Source organism: Carlito syrichta, unplaced genomic scaffold, assembly GCF_000164805.1.
Source record: "Carlito syrichta isolate Samal-C Ts95f unplaced genomic scaffold, Tarsius_syrichta-2.0.1 Scaffold303211, whole genome shotgun sequence".
NCBI classification, from domain to species: Eukaryota; Metazoa; Chordata; class Mammalia; order Primates; family Tarsiidae; genus Carlito; species Carlito syrichta.
The window spans coordinates 417,581-442,078 of NW_007247307.1; the positions used below are offsets into that span (position 1 = coordinate 417,581).

Consider the following 24,498-nt stretch of genomic DNA (forward strand, 5'->3'; position numbering starts at 1 on the left):
ACTTTCATCATGGATGCTCTTCAACCTACCAACTGGAAGTTTTGCAGCAGGTTCTGCAAAGCTTGAAGGAGCTGGGTCTAGTGTTATCAGTGGTTCTCAGAGACCAGTGATAGGACTTTAGCTTGCACTTAAGAGTGTGAGATGAAGTCCCTGGATAGTTTTAAGCAGGGTGTGTTACCTGAAAGAATACAAGTGAATAGTGATGATGAAAGCCTCAAGTGTCAAAGAATTGTGTGGACCATGTCACCAAAAGTGGAGCCTCAAAGTAGAACATTCTCCTAAATAACCACCATGCAACCCTCAAAATTGGGAAATACATTACCAGCATTTTGTGCTCAGACCTCATCCACATTTTACTTAATATCCCTAATGGCCAAAGAATCCAGAGTCATGCCTGGCATTTCATTGTCATGCTTCCTCGGTCTCTTTCTGCCCTCAGTTTTCCTTGATTTTCATGATCCTGATACTTTTGTAGATAATAGCACAATTATTTTGTAAAAATATCCTTCCACTTGGATTAGTCTTTTGCTTCCTCAAGATTAGATTGAGGTTAGGTATCTTGCAGGAATATCCCAGAAGTGATGCATCCTATCAGATTTTGATTTGTTCCATTGGTTATGTTAACCCTGAGCACATAAGTAAGGTAATGTCTGCTAGGCAGCTGCACCTTAAAGTTACTCTTCTTCTCTTAGTCATCAATGAGTATTCATTGGAGAGGCACTTTGAGACTGTGTGTACACCACATTCCTCCTTAGAGTTTCATTTTATTCATCCATTTATTTATACCAATCAGGACACATGATCCAGTTTTATTCAGTGGGTTATTCTTTTGTTCAGATTGAATCAGATGTGACCAGGGAGTTCCTTTAAGACGGTTTCTGTTTCTGTTTTGATTTTGTTTTTTGTTTTGTTTTGAGTTGGGGTCTCCCTCTGTCACCCAGGCTGGAGTGCAGAGGAAAGGTGAGGGATCACCACAGCCTTGACCTCCTGGGCTGAAGGGATCCACTCTTCTTAGTCTCCTGAATAGCTGGGACTACAGATGTGGGCCTCCATGCCTGGCTAATTTTAAAAAATTTTTTGTGGAGACAAAATTTTGCTGTGTTGCCTGGGATGGTTTTGAACTCTTGGGCTCAAGTGATCCTCCTTCCTCGGCCTCCCAAAGTGCGGGGATTACGGATGTGAGCCACTGTGCCCAGCCTCTGTCTCTTTTTTGATATGTCCCTAGCTTTCTTTGATTTCTTGCTTAATTTGTTGCACAGCAACATGTTCTAGGCTTATTTTTATTCTTTTCCTGTTCCAGCCTTGGATGTACTAGTTTTACTAAGGAACCCTGTTTTGTTTGTTTTGTTTTATGTGGAAAATAGCCTTTACAAACCAAGTTCTGGGTGCTAAGTGTGCTCATTGCTATTGGGTGTCACTTCTCCCAGAACTAGTGTGAGTGTGTGACATGTATGATGTTTATATTTGGATGTATGCACATGCATACTTGAATATGTACACTTACATGTATCTGTGTTACTCTATTTATATACATTGTAAACCATGACTTCCACACAGATATTTTCTATTCTAGTCCACGGCAAGGTCCATTCTAGTTTTCTCCCTTTCTCTCTTTGTAACTCCATTCTCCCACAGTGAGAATCCTGGCCCTCCTTATCCTCATGACGTTTACTAGGTCAGTTTCCCTCTGTACTAATTTTCTGCTGGCATCCTTTGCCACTCCCCCTCCCCCCACTCATTGTTGACACTGTTTTCACTTGCTTGACCCTGTTGTGGACCAAATATTTGTGCCCCCCCCAAATTCGTATGCTGAAGTCCTAACCTCGATGTGATGGTGTTAGGAGTGGGGGCCTTTGAGCGGTAATTGGGTGTAGGTGAGATCATGCGGGTGGAGCCCCCTGTTGAGTTGTGTCCTTACAAGAAGCGAAAGAGACACTAGAACTTCCTCTCTCCATTATTTTTCCAATGATGTCAGTTGTTGAAGCCACCCAGTCTATGGTATTTTGGTCTAGCAGCCAGAGCTAAGACAGGCTCTCAAACCCCGTGCTGTGCTGGCCCCACCTCCCACTGGGATTTCCTCCTCACCTTGGTGTCAGACCCCCTGCTGGGTGGTCTTCCTGGTGGATGCCCTTCCCAGTCTACTTATCATCTCCGGTCTGTGCCAGGCCCCTGTGGCTCTCCATCACGAAAATAGGGGCTGCTTTGCGTGGCCCTAGTTTTGGGGGAAGGTAGAGTATATGCCCGAGATGGGGTGCAGTGGGGACTGAGGAACTCCTCGGTATCCCTTGAGTCACTTGCAAGTGCCAAGCCTACGCAGTCTAGTTAGAACATCATTGTGATGGCAAAATGGACAGTGTTCAGCAAACTGTGGCCCGTGGACCAACTCCAACCAACAACCTGTTTCGGTAAACACAAAGTAGACTATGTAATAGAGAACATATGTGGCCCCACAACCATGTGTATTTACTATGAGGTCTTTTGCAGAAAACGTTTGCTGACCCAGCTTTAGAGAATCATTATTTCTTAAGCATCATTTCCTGAAATTGGACTTTCGACTCAAGGATTTGAGGCTACCTGCCCTGCAAAAAACTCAGGCGTTTGATGTCCTGGATTGCCAGTGAGATGCAGACCCATGTGCTTTGAAAAGGAACTAGCCAGAAAGTTGTAAGATTTTGTAAGGTAACTTAAGAGGCCTAACCGAGATGCCCTCTTGAACTCGTGGTCTGCCCCTATACTTATATGACTTTCAGGCAGACGGTCTGCTTCTGCACTTGGGTGACACCTTGTAGATGGCCTCCCATCCACACTTAAGAGGGAGCTGTGGTATTTTGTATCCCTGTTACAGCAAACTTATTTCAGCTTCAGAGGAGGGTAGTTTCTGTATGTGCCTTTATCACCTCTATTCTTAGGGGACCTACCTGGTGGCCAGGGACTGTGTTTTACTCTTTATTGTCTACTCTGAGTAATTTACTCTGAACTGGATTAGTAAGTCCTTTCACACCTGGTATTCATATATCACTGTATTGTTTTCTTCATTAATTCTTTTATTCTTAAAATTGACAAGAATGTTTTTGTTTTGTACCTTTTGTTTTACCTAATCTTTTCAAAATCTCATGTCAATTAAAAATAGTACCTTGTTCTGATTTGCTGGAAGGTAAAACATGATTCATAAAAAATATGTGAAAAATAAAAATAAAAAATATAAAAATAAAAAACATGATTGTACTGTTGGTCTCAGAAACAAGAATAAAGATTATGCCCCAGGAGTTGCATGTGACAGTGACAGTGACACTTGCTCCCTGGCTTGACCTAAATCTAGTGTGGACTGGTTTTCTTTGTGATCTGCTTGCTGCTGTTTTTCTGGGGCAGTGGCTTTAAAGCCTCCCTTGAAGAGGAACTTTGGCCACTTTCGCCTCTTCCGTCCTGTGGTTTTCATGATGAGAATGGCTAGTTTGGCTTTTATGCTTCGTTTCCAGGGAGCCCAGGGAAGGCCGCGTGCCCATGGACATCTCCATAACGCCGTCCTCGCTCCGGCTGAGCACGCCGGGCGGCTGCACAGAAGTCTGGCTTCCAGCAGAGGTCAGGCTCGCGCCTGCCTCGTGCCGCGGGCTGCGGTTTGTGGCCGGAGATGGACTGCACCTGCGGCTGCAGGCGCGCGGGGAGCTCCGCACCAGTGAGTCGTGCTCGCGCTTCTGTTTCCGCGTTGCTTTTTCTTTGTGCCTCAAAGGCGATTTTCTCCCGTGATGAGCTGAACTTTTCCCAGGTGACAGAACTAATTAGCGGCATGGGAAGAGCCTGGGCTGGAGGGGCTCTAGGGTGTTGGCTGTGCACAGGTGAACATGCTACTTAACTTTTGGACCGTCCCTCCCTCCATTCCTTTCGTTAGAGCACTTTTAGGTTCACGATGAAATCGAGCGGAGGGCACAGCGATTGCCCATGCACCCCCTGCTTTGTTTTTTCAGTTGTAAAATTTCTTGGCTACAGAGGTGATGTGAAGATTAAGTCAGATGGCAGTTGTCGAAGGCCTGGTGGTTTTTAAAGCATTCCATAGAAGTTTTTATTCATTCAACAAATATTTTAGTTCACACTGTGTGCCAGGTATCAATCTAGATGCTGGGGATACAGAAGTAAACAAGTTAGGGAAGGTGTCTGTTCTCTCGCAGGTTACATTCTAATGCGTGAAAGACGATTTAACTGCATACTGAGAAGAGTGCTGTGGGTAAAGTGGAATAACGGGAGAGAGGGTGACTACTGGGGTTAGGTAGAGGGTGGTCAGGGAAGGCTAGTCCAAGGAGGTGGTGTTTGTCCAGGGACAATAACAGACGGATGTGATGTGTATTCTCAGAGTAATAGGAGCAATAGAGAAAGAATAACTCATTCAGGTACGTCCTGCCACCTCACTGCTGCCTCGTCCGCAGTAAGCCTTTCATGTGAGCTGTGTTGATCCTGGAGGTGAGGTCAGCAGGAGTGTTCTGAAGAGCCCTTAGGAGATGTTGTGCATTCCCCCGAGTCTTTATTCCTGGCTTTTTAAAGGAGAGAGAAGGTAGAGGGAGCTTCGGTCCTGCTTTGCCGGAAAGTGATTTTTGTTAAAGTTCTGCATGAGCGAACAGAGTTGGGCAGAGTTGGTTTCAGGAACAAGAAGCATGGGAAAGAGATGTCACAGAGCTTGAGTGGCACAGGATGAGTGCTAGGCATGGCTGATGGAATAGCCGCGGAAAGAAGGCTGGGGCCGGCCAGACGGAAAGCGGCGAATACACCCGTGCCCTGAGTGCACTTACTGGTGGGCCCAGAGAAGTGTCGTCCCAGGGGAGAGGCCCAGGGAGGCCAGGTCTTGCGAGGCGCTGGCTTCTTCCCAGCAACAGCGGGCGGCAGCAGCCGCAGTGGGACCTTGTGTCCGATCTGAAAACGGGGGAAGGGCAGGCATGCCAGCCACAGGGCAGAGTTTCCAGGTCCTGGGGCTGGGAGTTGAGGGGTGGGGGAAAGGAGACCTCTGGAACGCAGTGTTGGGGTGTTGCCCACCCATCTTCTGGAACTGTGGATAGACAGATCCCCAAACCGGACATGCTTAAAGCCCTTTAGATCACAAGTACTGTTTAAAATGTAGGACAAAATAAAGGGACTGCTTGGTGCTGGTCTGCATATTGTTTGTGTTCTCTGGTCTCCTGTTTCTTCACACTTTTAGTAAGCTTGACTCACACGTCCGAAAAGGAAAACTTTCAAGGCCTGCTCCATAGTGCGCGAAAGGCTATGAAAAATGGAGGCCTCGGCACTCAGTTGCTTTAGTGCTTTACACAAAATAGGTGGTGCATAAATATTTGCTGAATGAATAAGCATGAATAGATGTGTACTAACATGAACTTGAATCAAACCATATTGTAGGAAGTGACTTTTGAAAATTTTGGCATTCAGTTTGTGTTTCGGAGTGTTTAAAAAGTTGACTTTTCATTGGTAAGAACAAGCTTTTAAAAACAACCATAGTAAACATCATAATGGCACACTGCTTGGGGCATGAAACGTGACCCCAAAAGGGAGCTGGCTACAGCAGGATCTGACATAGCACAAGCGTTCCATCCACCTCCAGTGGCAGTATGCTCCAGGATTCCTCTGTAACAGAAAGTGCTGGCTTTAAGAACTGGCCGGGTACATCATGCTAGGTGGCCAGCAGAGGGTAGCGTTTCACTGAAAATGTGCTTATTGGTCTGGAAAGACTATTTTGGGTGTGTTACCTAGGTCTCCTTTTGATCTGCTCAGAGTTAAAGAATAATACTGCTTATTTCACTTTAATGCAGTAGAGATTCGTGGGCAGCCCTATAAATTGCAGAATTTTTAATTGTCAAGGCTTAAATTTTCTAGCAACAATTTTAAAAATCCTTAGAATACATACAAAGTAACATGAACTGAATTCAAATTGCTCGATCCTAATGGATATGAGACCTCATTTCTTTATTTAGATTTTTTACGGATAAATAGTTGTATTTTTTTGAAATGCAAGTTCTCTTTTTTCACAAAAGAAATAATGGACGCTAAAGGAGCACGCTGCCTTTTGCTGTTTCATGTAGTGAGAGAAAAAGACATTTTCCACAGCTTTCTGATGAATTTGAATTTTGCTATTGGAAGATCGAACTCTTCCTTGGAGCCAGTCCATTCCCAGGGAACTGTCCAGTAAATACCAGTTTGAGATCCATTTTGTTTGTACATATGATACTATGCCAGAATAGATATAAACCGTGTATAAATCAAATTAAACCTAAATTATAGAGCTTTATTTACTAGCAGTCACACTGATGAGGAACTGTGCGGTGAGGCGTAGCAGAGGAAGCTGAGGGTGGTTAAAGATCTGTGGAGTAGCTCAGTGTGGAAGAACGTTTTTCCACTCATCTTTCCTGTTGGTATTTATAAATGAGAGAAGTAACAAACGTTACATAGGCAGTCTAGGGCAGCTCCTAGCTCTGAAGCGCTTTGCAAAATCTTTTATTTTTGAAAACACATCACAATATTTGCTTCTGGTTGAGTCATCAGATAATACTAATTAAATGTGTTCTTCTGGGTGGATCATAAACAGTATTTAGTGGTGGTAATTTTTTGTGGTTACTAAACTCTTTTTGTGTGTTAATGTATTTGTTCCACACCTTTAAGATTTGCTATTTCATTGTTTTCCTTTAGAACTGATTTCAGTGTTTAATCAAAGCTCGCAAGCCCAAGAATGTTGCACGTTTTATTGCCAATCCTGTGGTGAAGTCATAATAAGGGACAGGTAAGGAATGTGTTTTAACACTGATGAATTCCGTGTCTGGCAAAGGTCATCTCTTATTCTACCAGGGTTTTGAAGTACTTGCCAACAGAGCAGTACATGTGCTTAAAATGAGAGCCAGCTTCATCTCACTTTGAACAAAATCAACCACAAAACTTGCCAGAAACCATAGAATGGTTGACTCTTCTCAAGGATTTAAAGGGGAGCACTAGGATGCTGGCTTGGAAGGAGGAAGGCTTATCTCGGTGGGAGAACCTGTGCTGGTCACTGAAGCACCTCTCTTCTGAAAAGGAACTTGGGATCTGTCACATGTTTTTCCATCATGATGGTGAGCGAGGTTTTCCACATTAAGTGAATTTTCTACACAGCAGACTTTTGCAGCACAACTTTTTACTTGAACTATTTTCATCGATGCCTTTCTAAAATCCATTTCCTTTTTTCCTTGCTTATTAAGACAGAGCATACTGAGCACAAATTAACCTTTTCTCTGTGATTAGGTTACTCTTGTAACTTGTTCTTGTGATGGGCTGTGATTACCCTATTGAGATGGGCCCTTGGCTGCTTTTTTTCCTTTGTATTCCAAGGACTCTTAAATTTTTTTTTTTTCCCTTCTTTCTTCCTATTTCTTGTTTCTTGGGCACAGACCCTTTCCCCTGAATTTTCAGCTTCTAAATCACTTTTAGGCTAGAAAGACAAATCAGAACCTTATTACTGTTAACCATATATACAGAAAAAATTTAGAATTCTTTGTTAGATGGGTTTCCTGAGTCAGGTTCCTGAGACTTATAAGTGATCCTTCATATCTGAAATCTGCTTCTCTCCCAGTTCAGTGATGCCAATTGGCTCCGTGTGTCCTCAAGGTAGAAACTTGGTGTTGTTGCCTTGGGTTCCTCCCTGCGAGGAGTTCCCCTCCATAGACAACCCATCACTACTTTCTTTGTAGCATATCTTAAGTCTGCTTTCCTCTACCCCATTGCCACTAACTTAGTTGAGGCCACTGTCTCTTCCCCTCATTACACCCGTTGCCAACTCCTCATCCACTCAGCCTTCCTTGGTTTCACCCTCATCTGATCCATTTTTATTCTGCTTTTTCTCAAGTACAGCTGACTCCCCTCTTCAAACCCTCCCATGCCCCTGATTTCTTCAGGATAAGTTCCATAAGTCCTTTGCATTCTGCGTTAGTTCCTTTGAGTTCTCCTGTTTACCCCTCTACCTGCACATTTCATCCCTCTCTCACCAGTCTACTCCTCCCCCTCCCAAAAAACACCATCCTTGACTCGCGTTCTGTGCACGCTCTGGGGATCAGCCCATAGTCCCACCACCTCTTCATGCTTTTCTTCACCCTGGGACCTTCTGACAGCCACTCCTCTCCCAGAATGCACCTCAGAGCCTGTTTCCCCCAGTCAGCTCCTACCTGAACTTCAGAATTCAGCTGGCAGAGCAGTTCCTACTGGGAGCTTTCTCTGCACCCTGGCTTGTTTTAGGTGCTCGTCTAAGGTTTCTTTGCTGTCTTCACGATTAAACCATAGGCTCTGGGAGGGGAGATAATCTCGTCTCCTGTATCTCTGTCATCATTCTACTGAGAGTATGGTATAGTGTAGTGCCTCGCAGTACAGACTTACAAGCCACAGTAACTGGGTTTGCATACCATTTACTAGCTGTGAAACTCTGGGCAAGTTACCTAACCACTCTGTGCCTCGATTTCCTTACTGTGAAAGTGTGGAAAAGAATAGGACCTACCTCATAGGATTGTTGGGAGAGTTGAATGCGTTCAAATGTTTGCCTGGCACATGGCAAGCAATCAATATGTCATTATCTACGGCTGGAAGTGTAATTATTGTTCTTATAATGATCATCATCATCCCCATCCCCAGCATCAGGTGCAGTGCCTGGTGAATAGTATGCCCTCAATAAATTTTTGCTAGGCTGACTTTAATAAACATTGGTGTGTTTGTTCTGGCTTCCTAGTCAGCTGTTCTTGCTTGCTTCCTGATTTCCTGGCCACGTCCCAGGTAGATGAGATGGCACAACGTCACTCCGGTGTCAGCAGGAGATTATGAATGGAACACCCTCAGGAGGGTTGTTTTGTGTAAGAAATGAGGTAGCTTTAAATTTGGAGAGGAGAGAGTCTCATCTTTGCTCAGGTCACCCGAGGGCTGAAATTGCTGCAGAGTAAGTACTCAGAGACAGGCCCACTTTCTTCTGAGGCCCCGGGGATGCCGGTTTATACTGTAGTTTAGCCAAGAGTGTTTTCCTTCTCTGTTTCAGACTCTGGTTTAATTCTCAGAAGACGTTTCTGAACCTTTCATTCCTACACAACAGTGAGCTGACCTAGATGTTACAGCGGGAACAAGTTGAATTCAGTGTAACAGTATTTCCTGGTGCTGCTTACAGTGAAGGATGTGTTCGTCCATCTTTGGTTGATATTTGTGTTTCATGGGAGAAGGATGATGATATGAAAAGTCTTTGTCTGTGGCCCCCATGTTTCCTGTTCAGGACCTGTGTCTTCTGTTTTGTGCCTATTCCTTTCACAACCGTGGAACTGAGAATTAGGTGGGCTTGGAGGCTTAATGTTGAAGGGCAGCATTCACTGACCCTGACCTTGACCATCGACAGGCCTGCAGTGTGGAGGAAAGAGCAGGACAGCTGGACCTGGGTTTGAAATCCTCCTGCATCACTTAATAGTTGAGGAGCCCTGTTAGTACCACCTCAGCCTTAATGCTCAAGAAGTCTTTTTTATTGGGTTTAGTGACTCTATCCTTTTTTCTTTTTACAAATTTTTCTTATTAGCAAAATGGCAGATTAGCTAGTTTAGTGTTTTAAGTTTTTTTGTTCAGGACTCTGATTCATATTCTCTGTATGTGCCAAGGAAATGAATCATCTTTCTCTCCGAGAAGATAAACAGTGGACTTACTTTAAGAAAGGCTTGCCTGAAAGACTTTTCATATCACACCTGTGTGTCTGGCATGTGTATGTGTCTTGAATAAGGCAGAAAACTCCTTAGTAAGTGACTCAAGGCTTTACTAACATTTCACTTTTAGCCGCATGCCCCATGACTCTTTGTTTTACGGAAAAATGTGCTTCTTCAAGTATCTGCACATGGACTTCATGTGACTTTAATATCAAGCCCAGCGGTCTTCTCATTTCTCCTTCAGTCACCTGTTGTGGGTGAGTGGTAAGGACAACGTCTGTGCATGTTAAATAGAAAACAAGACCAAAGGTGTTTCAAATGAACTTCTATGTGCTATAATCAAAGTCAACTAATTGTAGTCATTTTTCCCTGGAAGGTGCCTTGGAATATGATGACTTATCTGTGTTGGGAGTGCCTCTACTAGGAGCAATAGAGTGGAGTTGAGATCTGCTTACAGGCTAGCCTTATTATCTGAGAATAAGTTACTTTAATATCCCAGGGCTCAGTTTCTTCATCTGCAAGATAAGGAAGCTGGATTGGATAAACCTGTAAGAATGAAATTTTGTCAGAATGAAAATTCTCTGATCAGTGAACCTCATCAAGTAATACTTTGGGTTTCATGTGCTTTATGATTCATGATTATTTGTATAGTATTAAGACTAACGCTTGTTCCTCTTTTTTTTTTTAAATGAAAAAGGTTCTTATCAACCAAATTACAGAAATAATATATAGAGGACAATTTAACGCAGTAAGACTCATTAATAGCTTTTAATACTTATTAGCATGAGGGTGCATGACATCTGCTAATTATAGCAGCTTTTTTTCTTAATTTAAGGTTGGATGTTCTTAGCCATTTATTTTTGTTATTTGAAAATAAATAATGTTTTGTTTTTTTACAATAAAATTCTCCAATCTACATTTTTACCAGATTGGTGGAATTTAAACTAAAATTTGAATGGACATACGTAGTTTTGTGTTATATTCTTGTTGAGACTGCCAGGCCCTAGTGTCAGGCAGCAGTAGTACAATTTACTTCTTTGTGAATAGTCTCAGAAACAGCCAAATGGTCATTGTGCTTGATGTTTGTTATGTCTCCTAGAAATAAATTCCCATCATACTTGAGTGACAACAATTGGCCAAACCGACTTTCAAACTCAAGTCTTTTGATTTTCATACTGTTTGAAGCAGAGGGCTCTCCTGAGGTTTTTGGACTGGTCTGCCCTGTTCTACCTGCACCGGCAGGGCAGTGCTTGGTGTCAGCCCAGAGCTCGGGAGGGCATTGAGACTCTAGAAGAAAATGGCAGGATGGGCTTTGTGGAAACACGAGATGTCAGAGTATCCAACCACTTGATTTGTCTACTTGGCAGGCCAGCTGTAGTTGTAGTCTGAAAATAACGACGCCTGTGAATACAGTCACTTTTCTCTATGAAAGAGAGCAAAGAAGAAAGAGTGCAGGCACAAAGTAGACTATTAGTAATGTTAAGCAAACTTTTGGAATAAAATTATACTTGTTTGAGCCTAATTGTATGAGGTACATAACAGTAGTAAAATGTAAAGCTAGTTTTATAGAATTTGTGGCCTGCCATTTGAAGAATATCACCGAAATTAATCTAAATTCCAGCTGCCACATTTTGAGCTTTAGGTATTTGGTGTTACTCTTAAGATTAATAATGTCTACTTGGTTATAATCCAATTTATAAAAGTTCTGTGTTATTATTATGGCTGATTAATGCTTGATTTTAAAGCTAAGAGATGTTTCATTTTCTTGTATATATGTTAATTTTTATTACTTATTTTTCTTATCTCTTTTTATCTCCTTATTCTCTTTAAAGTTAAGGGGCTTACATTTTCTTATGTATATGTTTAAATCTTAAATGAAACATCATCAATCAATAGCATTTATTAAGGTTGTGTACTTTAAGTGATTACTTCCTAAAAGTTTATGCTCCAGATTCATTAAAAATAACCATCAAATTTTAACTTGTTATAATGTGTTGCTGTTTGTTATAGAATCTTAAGCTGAGAGAAAATTCAAGAAATCATTTTGTTCCTTTTGAGCTCCAGCAGGTTTTTACCTAAAAACCACCTTGGGAAAAAAGATACCAGTTTTATTTTGAAAGTTCTCCTGGGAAGTAGATCATATCAAAGTATACTTCTCATGGTTCTAGATAGATATACTTTTAGTAGAGCTATGATTAAAATACATCTTTTGTTCTTAAAGGTTTTGTGTTTTCTTCAAAACATCAGAAACTGTTTTCTGCTGTAAAAACTTTGCAATGACTTTTGAATTAAGCACTTTCTTGCTCCTGATGTCTTATGTAGATGGTTATAAGATATATGAGTATTATAGCTTTTATTCACATGATATGGGGTCAAGTTAAGTTTAAAATATTGTATTTTGTGTTAATGTGCTCATCTCCCGGATCTCTGTAAATCATGGTGCAGTTTCATTTCCTTGATCACGTAGGGATTTTGACATCGTTGTCTTTTACACTGTGTTGAGGGTCCGTTTATTGGCATTACATGCAGAATGTCAGGAAACAGAATCTTAGGAGTCCATTTAGGTCTCACTCTGATTCTAAACAGGTACCTTGTTTGCCTTCTCCTTCTTGGTAAAAATTCAAATCTGACCTTTTGCGTCTCTGCTTCAAATTCTATGATGCCTCCTACCTATCTGTAGAACCAAGTCCTTACCTCCTAGCATGACCTGGAAGAGCCCCCATAGTTTGCCACCATCCCCCCTGCTCAAGTTTTCCCTAGGGCCGTTCTGCATTGCCAGGGAAGGTCTGGGTTCAGATCCTGGCGTTGCTAGTCACCTCTGAGTCTGTGAACTTGTACAGACTGTTTGACATTTCTGAGCCTCACTTTCCTCCTTTGTAAGAGGTGATTGGTGTTTCTTATCTCACAGAATTGTTGTCAGCAGTAAATGGGATAAGGTGTGTGGAGTGCCCACCAGGATTCTTCTTAAGTTCTTCTAAACGTGTGGATTCACAAGACTACCACAGGCCACGTTCCTTGTCAGCAGGGCAACATCAAGGATTTCTCTTAGCAGGGGATCTGCAGCAGTTCACCCCAGTGACAGCTCACACACCCCCACCTGAGGACTCTTGTCTCCCCCAAATGACACAGTTCCAGGTACAAAGCATAAGGTGCACATCAGGGAGATAGGGGAGCTTCTCTGGCTGAGAGGAAGCCTCATGCCCTAAGCAGCCAACATCTCTTCTAATAATTTTTTGGCATAGTTTATAGGGTTCCCCACAAGAGACTACACTCAGGGAGCCCAAACCATGGCATTCTCGTCAGACATTTATAGCTCATTCATAGTTTTTCCTGGTTTAGGTTCAATTTGCCAATCAGGGATCGTTTTTACCGCAAGCAATGTTGCCTAGCAATATAGTTGATGCCTAAGATCTTACCAGGTTTCCAGGGTAACAGAGCTAGGTGGCTAAACCAAAGGTCAGATTCTCAAGCAGCAAGGGAAAAGGTTTGTTAACCCTTTAATCTCAGTGTGCAACAATCCCAACCAGGGGCCTCACATGTTACAATTGTGAAGAAATACCAGTTCATTTCTTCAGCAAATATTTAAAATGTCACACTGTAAGTTAGGCGCTATTGCAGACAGTAGAAATACAATAAGGTAAACAGATATGGTATCTACCTTCATATTGTTTCTTCCGTGGTACCCTTCATTGCCTGAAGAATTATTCTTTGTCCTCAAAAGCCAGCTAAGGTATTACTTCTCCTCTGAAGTCCATGTACAATGTATTCCCCTAGCACTTTGTATATATTGCCCTGCATTCATGGGTTGGCCTCAGGGATCCATGAATTCCCTAAAGTAATATGCAAATCTGTGTGCTTATAGGAATGTATGTTTGAGGAAAGGGGTTAACACTTTTACCAAATATTCAAAGTATTTGTGCTACTCTCCCGGTCTCTAAGAATTCATTACTCAGTTATGAGCATTTATTACATGTGGCTTTATTATTTGTTTATAGGTCCATATTTCTTAAAAAAATATGAGTACCTTAAGAGAAGAGGGTATTGGTATTCATAGTCCGAATGCCTGATTCATGGTAGACTTTTCAGAAATGTATTTTGAAAGAATCACTTCTCCAGTATCCTTAACAGGCTTAGCAGCCTGATGGTGGCAGTGGTATAGCATACCCTGATTTGAAGGAAAAAATGCTTTGTTCTATTCAACTGAAGTCAGCCTTTCTTGTTCTTAGCTTTGTCCTCCATGGTTACAAATTAAGGGTCTACCCTCTTCCAGACAGTATTTGCCTTTTTATGATACTCATGGTTGATTGGGGAATCAAAGAAAAATGGCTAACATGGAGGAATTGTTAAAAAAATAATACATTCACATCCTAAATGTTTTAACTTACAACATCTGAATACATTAATCTACTAGTATTTTGTTAGAAGGAGAAAACTAGCAGATATCACCTTTCCCAAGTAATCAAGATTAATATCACCAATGATAAGTCATGTTAATATACTGTACCCCCTGATATGGTGTGACGAGAAGGGTGCCTTACCTCTGTGATTCTTATCCCAAAACCATAACCCCAGTCTGATCTTGAGATAATATCAGACAAAATCAGATTAAGGGAGAGTTTTATAAAATATCTGACCGGTACTTTTCAGAAATGTCAAAGTCCTGAAAAATAAGGAAATATTGAGAAACCGTCATAGACCAGAGGAGGCTAGGGAGACTTGATGACTAAATACAACGTACTATCATGGATTGAATCCTGGAACGGCGGGGGGGTGGGGTGGGGTGAGGAGGACATTAATAGAATGGAAAAGTTGAAATCTGGATAAAGTGTATAGTTTTGACAAATCTCCCATGATTATATAAGATATTAATGTTAGGGGAAGCTGGGTGAAGTGTATTGGGAACTGTCTGTATTATCTTGGCAACTAACTTTTCTGTAAATCTAAAATTATTCCTAAATAAAAAAAGTTTTTTAAAATGTAGCAATAGAATCAAGAAGACAGTTATTGGGTGATTTGAAATTCAAGGCACATAAACCAAATTAGAAGGCATTAATACCAAAAAAAAGTGACAGATTATAGACATAGGGTTAATACTGTTAATATAGAACATGCTTTTACAAATTAATAAGAACATACTGACACCTCATTGGAAAATAGTCATTGATCACAATTCCCAGAAGTAACAGTGTTCAATAAATAGGAAAACCAGGTCAATGTTACCAGTAATTTAAGAGTTGCCAATTAGTGTTGAGAATATTTTCACCCATTACTAGTGCAAAGATGGAAAAATAATAGTATTCAATTATAAAAAGGGTGAGTGGAAGAATTATAGATTGATATAACTTTTCTGGAAAGAACTTCACCAAATGAGTGTTGGCTTTTCAAATATGCATACCATTTTTGCTTATCTCACACTTATAAGATTTCTGTCCCCAAGGAAATCAGATAAATACACTAATTTTCTAATAGGAATATTGGTCACAGAACAATTGATAATGAAAAACTCAAAATTAAATATCTAATAGTGAGGGAATGATCTGAAAAGTGTTGACGTACCTATAGAATACAATGTTGTAGCGTCATTAAGAATCATGATCTAACTAAATAAAATAACAAAAGCAAAATATGTGTGTGTGTGTATATATACATATACACACACATACACATACACACATATATATATATATATATATATATATATATATATATATATGCTGATCCCAAACTTCATGTGTATATGTACAAATATGTTTCTTGAAAGGATGGCAAAGAAATGTGCCATCATGTAAAAAGTAGTTATTTATTTTGGGGTAGTGAGAGAATGATGATGTTTTTTTTCTTTATACTTCTTTGCATTTTCAAAATTGTCTGTAGTGAGTCTATATTAATTTTATAGCTGGGGAAGAATTAGCATTGCAGGCCATGTGGTTAATGAGTTTCTTTCGTCTTTTATGATGCCTTAATTAAGAAAATGTTAGTTCCATTTTGCTCTGTGAAACCGTTTTTCCTTTTTCCACCAGGAGACTTCTCAGGGTGCTGCCACTGCCAAGTGAGAACTGGGGTGCTCTAGTTGGGGAATGGTGTTGCCATCCTGACCCCTTTGCTAATAAACCACTTCATCCAAAAGAGAATGACTGTTTTGTTGGAGACTCTTTCTTCTTGATGCATTTAAGAGCCGATTTGTGGTGGCCAAGACCTGAGCTATCCCCAGTGAAGACGCGCTGTCCTTCTTCTGAGAACCACCTTAAATTGGTAAAATATCATTTCAAAATAAATGCTAACTTAGAGAATGACTTAGCTACTGGTTTCTTCAGTAAGTTCTTGTTACGCAGATTGTTCTAAAGGCCAGAATCCATTATTTTCAACTGCCTTTTATTCTTGGCTCTGCTTTATTGATACAGGAAGAGCATATGGTCTTAAACTAAAACAGCTACAGAGGCAGGAGGCATAAGGAGACAAGGACTTCTTCATGCGTCGAATTGAGAGTGCTACCATTTTACAAACCAAAATGCTCTACTTTCTTGTTTTTAGAACAATATTTCATAATTCGTGTGCATTTTATCCTGAATAATCTGGTTTAAATTAAGAGTGTTCTCTTGCTCCAGGATACTTACTACACAATTAGGCTGAGGTATTTTACTACTTCTGCCCTTAATAGACTTCTGCTCAAGTCATGAAAGCAGATGCCACCAAGGAATGCAAGGAAATGGAGGAGCCTTGCAATAGAGAGAAAGCCAGGTAGCAGGGTCCAAGTTGGCGCTTGACAATGTGAGGTCGGTGGCTCTTGCTATGTAAGTTATGTCTGAAAGAAGGCAATTTCCTCTCATTGCAGAGAACAAGCAGTTTATTAAAAAAAATAAAAATCAATACTATTGGCTTGGCCCTTGTGAGAAATCATTTCCCTGATGGCCAGTCAATACAGATGTGATTTAAAAGGCAAAGAAAATCCTTGCCAGAACATCTTTTTAACATCTTATTATTGGTAGGCACAAAAACGTATTTTAAATTTCATTTAAAACTCATTTGATTTTTTTAATAAGAACTGAGTACTACAGGAAATATGCAGCAGTTGGACAGCTCTTAGGATGAAAAATTGGTTTATATAGAACTATTTTTAGGGAAGTTAAGGAAATTTATCAAATATTGGGGTTAAGTTCTGGCCAGTTAAAATTATTTAAGTGCCTCACTTCTCACCATAAATGGAAATCCCTTTATCTAAACATGGTTCGCTTTAGTGAAGTATAGTACTTTAGATTCTGTATTTTTAAAAGATAAATGGTAAGCTAATATAAGTTTATGTTATGAATATATTTAATATGATTATGTTAAATTTGTATTTAAATCTAAATTTGCATACTAATACCTTATTATTTTATGTGTTTTAACTTTCATTTTTATGATTAAGCTGCACATTTTAAAAGTATTTGGAAGGCACGAATGGAAAAGGAATGGAGAAAGATCAAATGAGAGAAACCATGATTCCCTCTGTGCTGAAACATATTCTTTACATTTACATCTTTTTCAGTTATTTGATGCCACTTGCAAGAATTTTTCTTCACTGTAAACATCCATCTTATGCATTAAAGAAAGAGGCCCCTCATGTTTAGACATTCCAGTTTTTAGTATCAAGGAGACTGTGGGAAATGGTTGTACTCTCATAACGGGCTGCTGTTGACAAGATTGTCTTCAGGTTCGCCTAGATGAAACTTTTGCTTTAATTGCATATTGTAGCAGTTGAAAGAGTGTGCCTGTGACCAAAATAGTAACATAAATTTGGAGGGACTGCTCAAACAGTGCTCTCAAGGCTCCTGTGGGAACAAGGCCGCTCTGTGCTATTGAAAACCGATTTCTCATATCACTCAGTCTAGCCATCTCTAGCAGGGTTTTCAAATATCACATGGTGACAAAGCATCCTAATAGTACCTCTCGGGAGACATTTCTTTGGTGAGACAATACCAAGGGTCCTTAGAAATGGAAACACCACCAAGAAAAACAAAAGCAAGGACGGGAGGCTAGTCCACCTCTCCAGCAGTGTTGCCCTCTCTCAGATACAGCCATCTAGTTAGTCCACAACAGTGTGTGTTTCTTCAAGGTTTTCTCTGTGGAGTCCCCACACTGTTAGGCTGTTTCGTTGCACAACTTGCTACTTTATTTCCTTTAAGCACAGGTAAAGAAAAACGCATTATAAAGCAGGGATTTTCTTTAAGCCAAATTAATGTGGTGTTATGCTTTAATTTACAAGATCTGCTTGTAAAAACAGCACAAACAAACAAGCATAAAGCCTGACACTGTTTCTTTTTTCAGTACCTTTTTCGAGTTTGTACTACTTTATTTGAGCCTCTGTCAATGTGACAATATGTACTTTTCTGTTTTAATTTTTTATGTTGAATAGGTGGGGGACAATTCAGGGTTAGGGATACAAATGTTCACGATGCAGGTGCCCTTGTTGTGCCTGTCCCTCCCCCAGCAGATTCCCACTGCTGCAAATCCTGCCCCCTCCCCAGTCCTCCACTACTGCCAAGTACTTTTATTTTCAAAAGATATCTGCTGAAGGTTTCCCTGTTCTTGTATTCATTTGTCATCTTTTGTGCTATTTTTGGTATGTACCAATATAATACAAATTTTGTATCTTATAATAGCATGATAAAGATGGTACTTCATCCTTTAACAAGATTTTAATATTATTCAAGGCTTAGAAAGTATAGCCACACACACATTTTAAAGAAAAATCGAACTTTTTCATATTGCTTCTGGCAAGTATGAATAAGAGCTATCCCTTTTTAAATTTTTTCTTTATTGGGATACTTAGTTGATTTTGGTATAAGATGATAGTTGGTTTTGATAATTTGTTTTGTTAACTCCATAATTGTGTCTTTTTTGTTTTCTAAGAAAAATGTGTTGTCAAACTTTGTAAGGTATTATAAACAAGTATTATATAGCAAGAATAGTATTATGAACTTCCATATGCTAACCATTAGATTCATCAAGTGAGCTTCACCAGCTTTTTTGTTGAAGTACTTCAAAGCAAATCCCAGTCAATGACATTTCATCTCTATGTGTTTCAGTGTGTATATCTAAAAATGGGATTTTTTAAAACGTAACTACACTATCATTATTATCACACCTGATAAAATTAACAATTATTCCTTGATAAGGCCATATACAAATTTTACCAGTTGTCTTAAAAGTATCTTTTACTAAGCTAGGTACCATAGCTCATGCCTGTAATCCCAGCACTTTGGGAGGCTGAGGCAGGAGAATCACTTGAGCCAGAAGTTCGAGACTAAGCCTTGGCAACAAACACAGCAAGAGCTTGTCTCTACAAAAAAATTTTAAAAACTGGGTGGGCGTGGTGGTGCATGCCTTTAGTCCCAGCAACTTGGGAGGCTGAAGCAGAAGGGTCACCTGAGCCTGGGATTTCGAGACTGCAGTGAGCCATGAGCCACTGCACTTGAGCTTGGGTGACAGAGTGAGACCGCCGACTAAAAAAAAGTATCTTTTACTGTAGTTGTTTTTGAATCAAGACTCACATATTTGGTTGTTTGAGGTAATTTGCTTTTTATCGATCAGAGTTTTAAATCCTGACTACCCATGCCTGGTAATGGTAGTCTTTCTTTATATTTAGTTTTATTATTAGTCTTTTTTATCTTTGTTTTAGATTCAGGGGTACATATGCATATTCAGTAAATGGACTTCTTGTGCAGTGGTGGGGATTGGGTCTCAGGTCAAAAAGTGCTTTTCTTGCTTCCTTGAAAGACAAAATGAAATGTTCTGTGAGAGCAATTATAAGTGAAATACATACAGAGCATCTGACAAAAGCTTTTCTATTTCAAACAGAAAAATCCTTTTTCCCTCAAGTGTTACTATTCTCATGCCCTGTATTGGTTTTCACTAAAGCCCTTAGTTTTTGGTGAAATTTAATGAAGGTGGTCAAATTCAACTTGTAAAAAGTGGTGTCCTCTAAAAAGTATTTTTAATGCCAATTTGGAGCCATATAAGTATATTTTATTGTTAGAAAGCATGAAACTACCAAAATGCTAACTTTTGCAGTTCACATACTGACTTTTTGAGCTTTCTTCTTCCCAGATCTGGACAAATGGACACCTTCCTATCTTTCTGTGTCTTTTACCTCTGGCAGGAATGAACCCCCTCCAGTTACCTGCCTGGGCCAAGCTCTGAGCTCTGCCGTTGGGATGTGCCCTGTACAGGGATGTCAGCACACCTCCAGAGACGGTGCACTCCATGGGGCACACTGCGTGTGTACTCTGGGGATGTGTTTGAGCCCGGTCTGAGCTGACTTACCAAGTTGCAGTGCAATTCAATGGAAAAAGTAGGATTACATGAATAGGTTAGCTATTTCCAACTTTTTAATTATGGGTAGTTACAGGCTCCTCCTACATAAACTACTCTGGACTAGGAGTCAAAATAATGAGCTCAAATTCTTCTTCTGTATTCTGTACATGAGTTGGGGCAAGTCATAAGCCCTCTCTGCTCAACATATGCTTATTCTAAGTTATAAGGATATTTGGATGTGCTTTTTAGAAATGTGAAGTGCTTTTTGTTCAAATTAGTTGGCAACATCTGGCTTATCAAAAAGTGGCTAGGTCTGGAAAAGTCGATCTGTGCACTATTAGGTCTTAAGACTTGAAAAAAATTATCTCCGTGCATGTGAATTATGCATGCAAGCTAAGTGTATTCCCAGTATTTAGTAGAGGGCAGAATAAAATGTAAAGTTCAATGTATACTCTGGGGACTATGTTAAAATTATATATTCCTTTTAAGAAAAGCTGAGTGACATTTAAATGACATTTTTCCTTTCTACAGGAACCAAAGGCAAATACCAAAGTAATTTGTAAGCGTTGCAAGGTAATGTTGGGAGAGACTGTGTCATCAGGTAAGAATTTCATAATAAAAGGCCAAAATGATTGCTTTCTTGTTTAAAAGCCAGAATGAGATTTTATAGTAAATATATACGAAGATAGATGATGAATATATGTTGTAGAATTGATACTTTTCAAAATAGAAACCAACATATCATCTAATGTGCCAAGAAGCTTGTATATTTTGACCTTTATAAATACAGAGTATTGAGTTCTAAGCATTAAGAAGTTGGGTCATTTTCAGTATTTCCTAGCTTCTTTGTGGATATAAAGCAATAGTAAAAAGTTTCTACTTGGGTCTAACTTAAAGAAGATGAGAGCTTTTTTCATAAGACAACTCCTCAATTGGAAGAGTCGGTGCCCCGAGATGGAGAAGCTGCTTTTCTTGGCTGCCATCTGGTCCAGGGCTGTATTTTGGGGCTGGAGGTTGGAGAGGACTTATTGAAATGGAAGAAAACACATTTTGAGTTTTGTAATTTGTTCTTATTCTTTTTTCCTATTAGTGTTAACTGTATTTTACATAAGCTGTACTACACTATTTTAAAATACAGTAGTGAAAATCGTGATAATTAAAATGCTTTGCTATTTAAAGATATGGCTTAAAATGTCTAGAGAGCTCCAACACGCTGTGTTAGCTTTGAGAGTGATAAATAATTGCTTTTAATATAATTAATTAGAAGATGTGATTTAAGTGAAGCAAATCGTACTTCAGGGAAGACAGATGATGGCATTTTTTGTTTGTTTTTTAAGCCATCAGGATCTTGCTGGTTGTTACTTGTTCAGTGTGAGCAGCAAAAGAAGAAAGTGATAGTAAAGCATGCCATCCTCAACGTCATTTTTGGAGAATGAAAGCAAGCCCCTTAAGCAACACCTTAGAATTGATTTCTGAATTCCTTTCTCTCCTCAATGAAGCCCAATTAAATTGTTGGTTAAGAAATATAAAGATGTACATCTACAAAGACAGAGAGAAATGCACAAGAGGTGACAGTGACATAAACAGGAGATGGAAATACGCTTGGCAGCATGGAGGAAGCTGCAGCCTGGGTGTCTGTCGAAGACCATTTGGATGATGAGGGAGCCAGGACTCCCTGTAGAGCCCCAGAACAGGTCAGAATTTAGAGACAGCAGGTAACAGAGAAGGCAGTCTGAGGCGAGGAACTGGAAGCAGAATGATTACTTCATAGTTTGTATATGGAACTGTTAGACTTCTGAATTTTCTCCTCCACTTTCAACTTGCTTCTGCAATCCTGAAGGTGGGTGATTGGAGGGCTCTTTTGTTTAATAATAGAAGAGTCCTACCAGAGGAAAGACTTACAGATACTGATTTTTGGGAATCATTTAAAAAAAAAACTGGGCTTATATTGTCGTTAAACAGAAAGCGCTTGAGCTGGGCACAATGGTCTGTTCCCCTGGTTCGAGCTACTTGCTGAGGCGAGGAGTTTGAGACCAGCCTGGTCGACACGGAAAGACCCCATAGCTTCAAAAGTTAAAAAAAAAAAAAAAAAGCCGAGCATAGTAGTGAACGCCTGCAGTCCCAACTCCTTGGAAGGCTGCGACAGGGGGATTGCTTAAAGCCAGGAGTTCAAGATTGCAGTGATTGTACCAATACACTCCAGCGTGCATGACAGAGTGAGACCCTGTCTCTAAAAAAAAGAAAAAAAAATTTTAAAAATATGAATGGATTGATGAGAATCACCAGGTAATTGAGGAAATCTCTAACATAAAAGACACCAAGGCAAATAAATGATTAAGCAAGCAAGCAAATTAAAAGCACTGAGAAGAAACAAATTATGTATAGAGCAGAGGAAACAAATTATGTATAGAGCAGAAGAAAATATTTTTAAAAAAAACAAAACACATAAAATTCCCTTGAGAAATGAAAAAATGTCTCCATAATTCTGAGAAAGGGAAATTAAAAATGTAATGGCTTAAAAAAAAGCAATGAACTGGAAGATAAAACTAAGAAACTCTCTCAGAAATGAAAATCAAAAGACATTAAAAATTAGAAGAGAAATATAAAATATCATCATCATATGAGTTTCTTGAAGGTAGGGACATTGTCTATCTTGTTCATCCCTGTAACTCCAGCACTTAGAATAGTGTCTGACACATATTGAGTACCCAGTGAATTTTCTAGCCTCTTTGTAAATATAAAGCAATAGTATAAAGTTTCTACTTGTGTCAATCTTAAAATTGGAGCTTTTTTTCTTACTGTAGCTCCTCACTCAGATGAGTTGGTACCCAGAGGATATTTGTTGAATTAACTAATTGAACCCTTCAAGACAACCAACATGTAGCTCATAGAAATTCTAACAAGAGAGAATAGAGACAATACAGTGTAGGAAATTATCAGAGAACAAAAATAGCAGAAATATATTAAAAAACTATTTTCCAGAGCTAGGACTTCAGTTTCTCAAGTGCTGAGAGTAATTAATGGAGGGATAGTGGTAGGGAGGCCAGTCCAGGTCACATCAATGAATACTTTCAGAACATCAAGGATAAAGTTTCCAGAGGGTTAAAAGAAAAGCCAGTTAACATGTGACATATTAGGAATTAAAATAGCATTGAACTTCTTAATAGCAGAGTTGAAAACTTGAAGGCAGTCAGCAGTGCCTTCATAATTTGAAAGGAAAAATATTTTCAGCCTACAGTTCTATACACAGTCAAACCATCAGTCAGATATGATGATAATAAACGCAGTTTTGGAAATAACAAAGTCTCTAACCTAGACCTCAAAGGTATATCTTCCTTAGGAATCCACCATAGGTTATATATCACCCAAACTAGGACTTTAACCTAGAAAGAGATGACGTGGGATTGGGGTAACAGATTATCCAATATAGGAGAGCATTTGGAAGTCCTAGGGTGAAGGTTGTGCACCAGGCCTAGAGCATAACAGCCTGAATTGAAGCAAGGGGAAAGAAGATTTTGGTAAAAAAAAATTTTTAATACATATTTTTTATTTTAAAATTGTGAGGTACATTTAGGGGTTAGGTATACAAATACGCATTGTGCAGGTACCCTTGTTGATGAGGTGTGCCCCCCTCCCGTCCCCAGACACGTATTGACTACTGTTAATCCCTCTTCCCTTCCCCTCCTTGACCCCCCCCACAATTTCCCGCCACTGTCAATTCTTTTCTTATAGTATTACGATAGTTGTTCAAGGTCCACTTATGAGCGAGAACATGTGATACTCGGATCTTTGTTTCTGTGAGAGATCACTCAGTATTATAAACTCCAATTCCATCCAGGTTGCTGCGAAATTCATGATTTTGTTCTTTTTTATGGCTGCGTAATATTCCATTGTGTATACGTACCACATTTTTTTAATCCAGTCGTCTTTTGATGGACAGCATGGTTAGTTCCATGATCTTGCTATTGTGAACAATGCTGCGATAAACATATGTGTGCAAGTATCTTTTTTATAGAGTGATTTGAGTTCTTCAGGGTATATTCCCAGTAGGGGGATTGTGGAATCATATGGAAGGTCGATTTTTAGAGCTTTTAGGACTCACCACACTGATTTCCACAGAGGCTGCGCTAGTTTACACTCCCACCAACAGTGTAGAAGTGTTTCCTTTTCGCCACATCCTCTCCAGCGTCTGTTATTTTTTGAGTTACTGATAATGGCCATTCTGACTGGAGTTAGGTAGTATCTCAGTGTAGTTTTAATTTGCATTTCCTTGATGACTAGTGAGGTTGAACATTCTCAAAAGAAGACATACGAGCAGTAAAGTTTTTTTTAGTTATGAAGTGCAGTTGATAAATTCTTTGATTTCTTTGACCACAGGTAACAGATACTCTTTAGACAAGCCATTTCATTATATGGAAATAATTAGTTAAAAGTGATTGAAGCAGTTATTCACTGCAGGAAAAAAAACAAAAGATTGAACAAGAAAGGAAACATCTCTTTGGTACCATTATGCTTATAGTAATGTAACATTTACTCAAACATT

At 39.6% G+C, this 24,498-nt stretch overlaps 1 protein-coding gene across 1 annotated transcript in view; it reads left to right on the forward strand.

Annotated features, from left to right (window-relative positions):
• Nucleotides 1-240: 240 nt before the first annotated feature.
• UBE3D (ubiquitin protein ligase E3D) overlaps nt 241-24,498 on the forward strand; it is a 111,040-nt gene continuing 86,782 nt past the window's right edge. The window contains exons 1-5 of the mRNA XM_021712366.1: nt 241-265; nt 3,452-3,673; nt 6,664-6,754; nt 15,683-15,914; nt 20,487-20,556. Of these exons, the coding sequence (XP_021568041.1) occupies nt 241-265; nt 3,452-3,673; nt 6,664-6,754; nt 15,683-15,914; nt 20,487-20,556 (640 nt within the window). The remainder of the gene's footprint in view (nt 266-3,451; nt 3,674-6,663; nt 6,755-15,682; nt 15,915-20,486; nt 20,557-24,498) is intronic.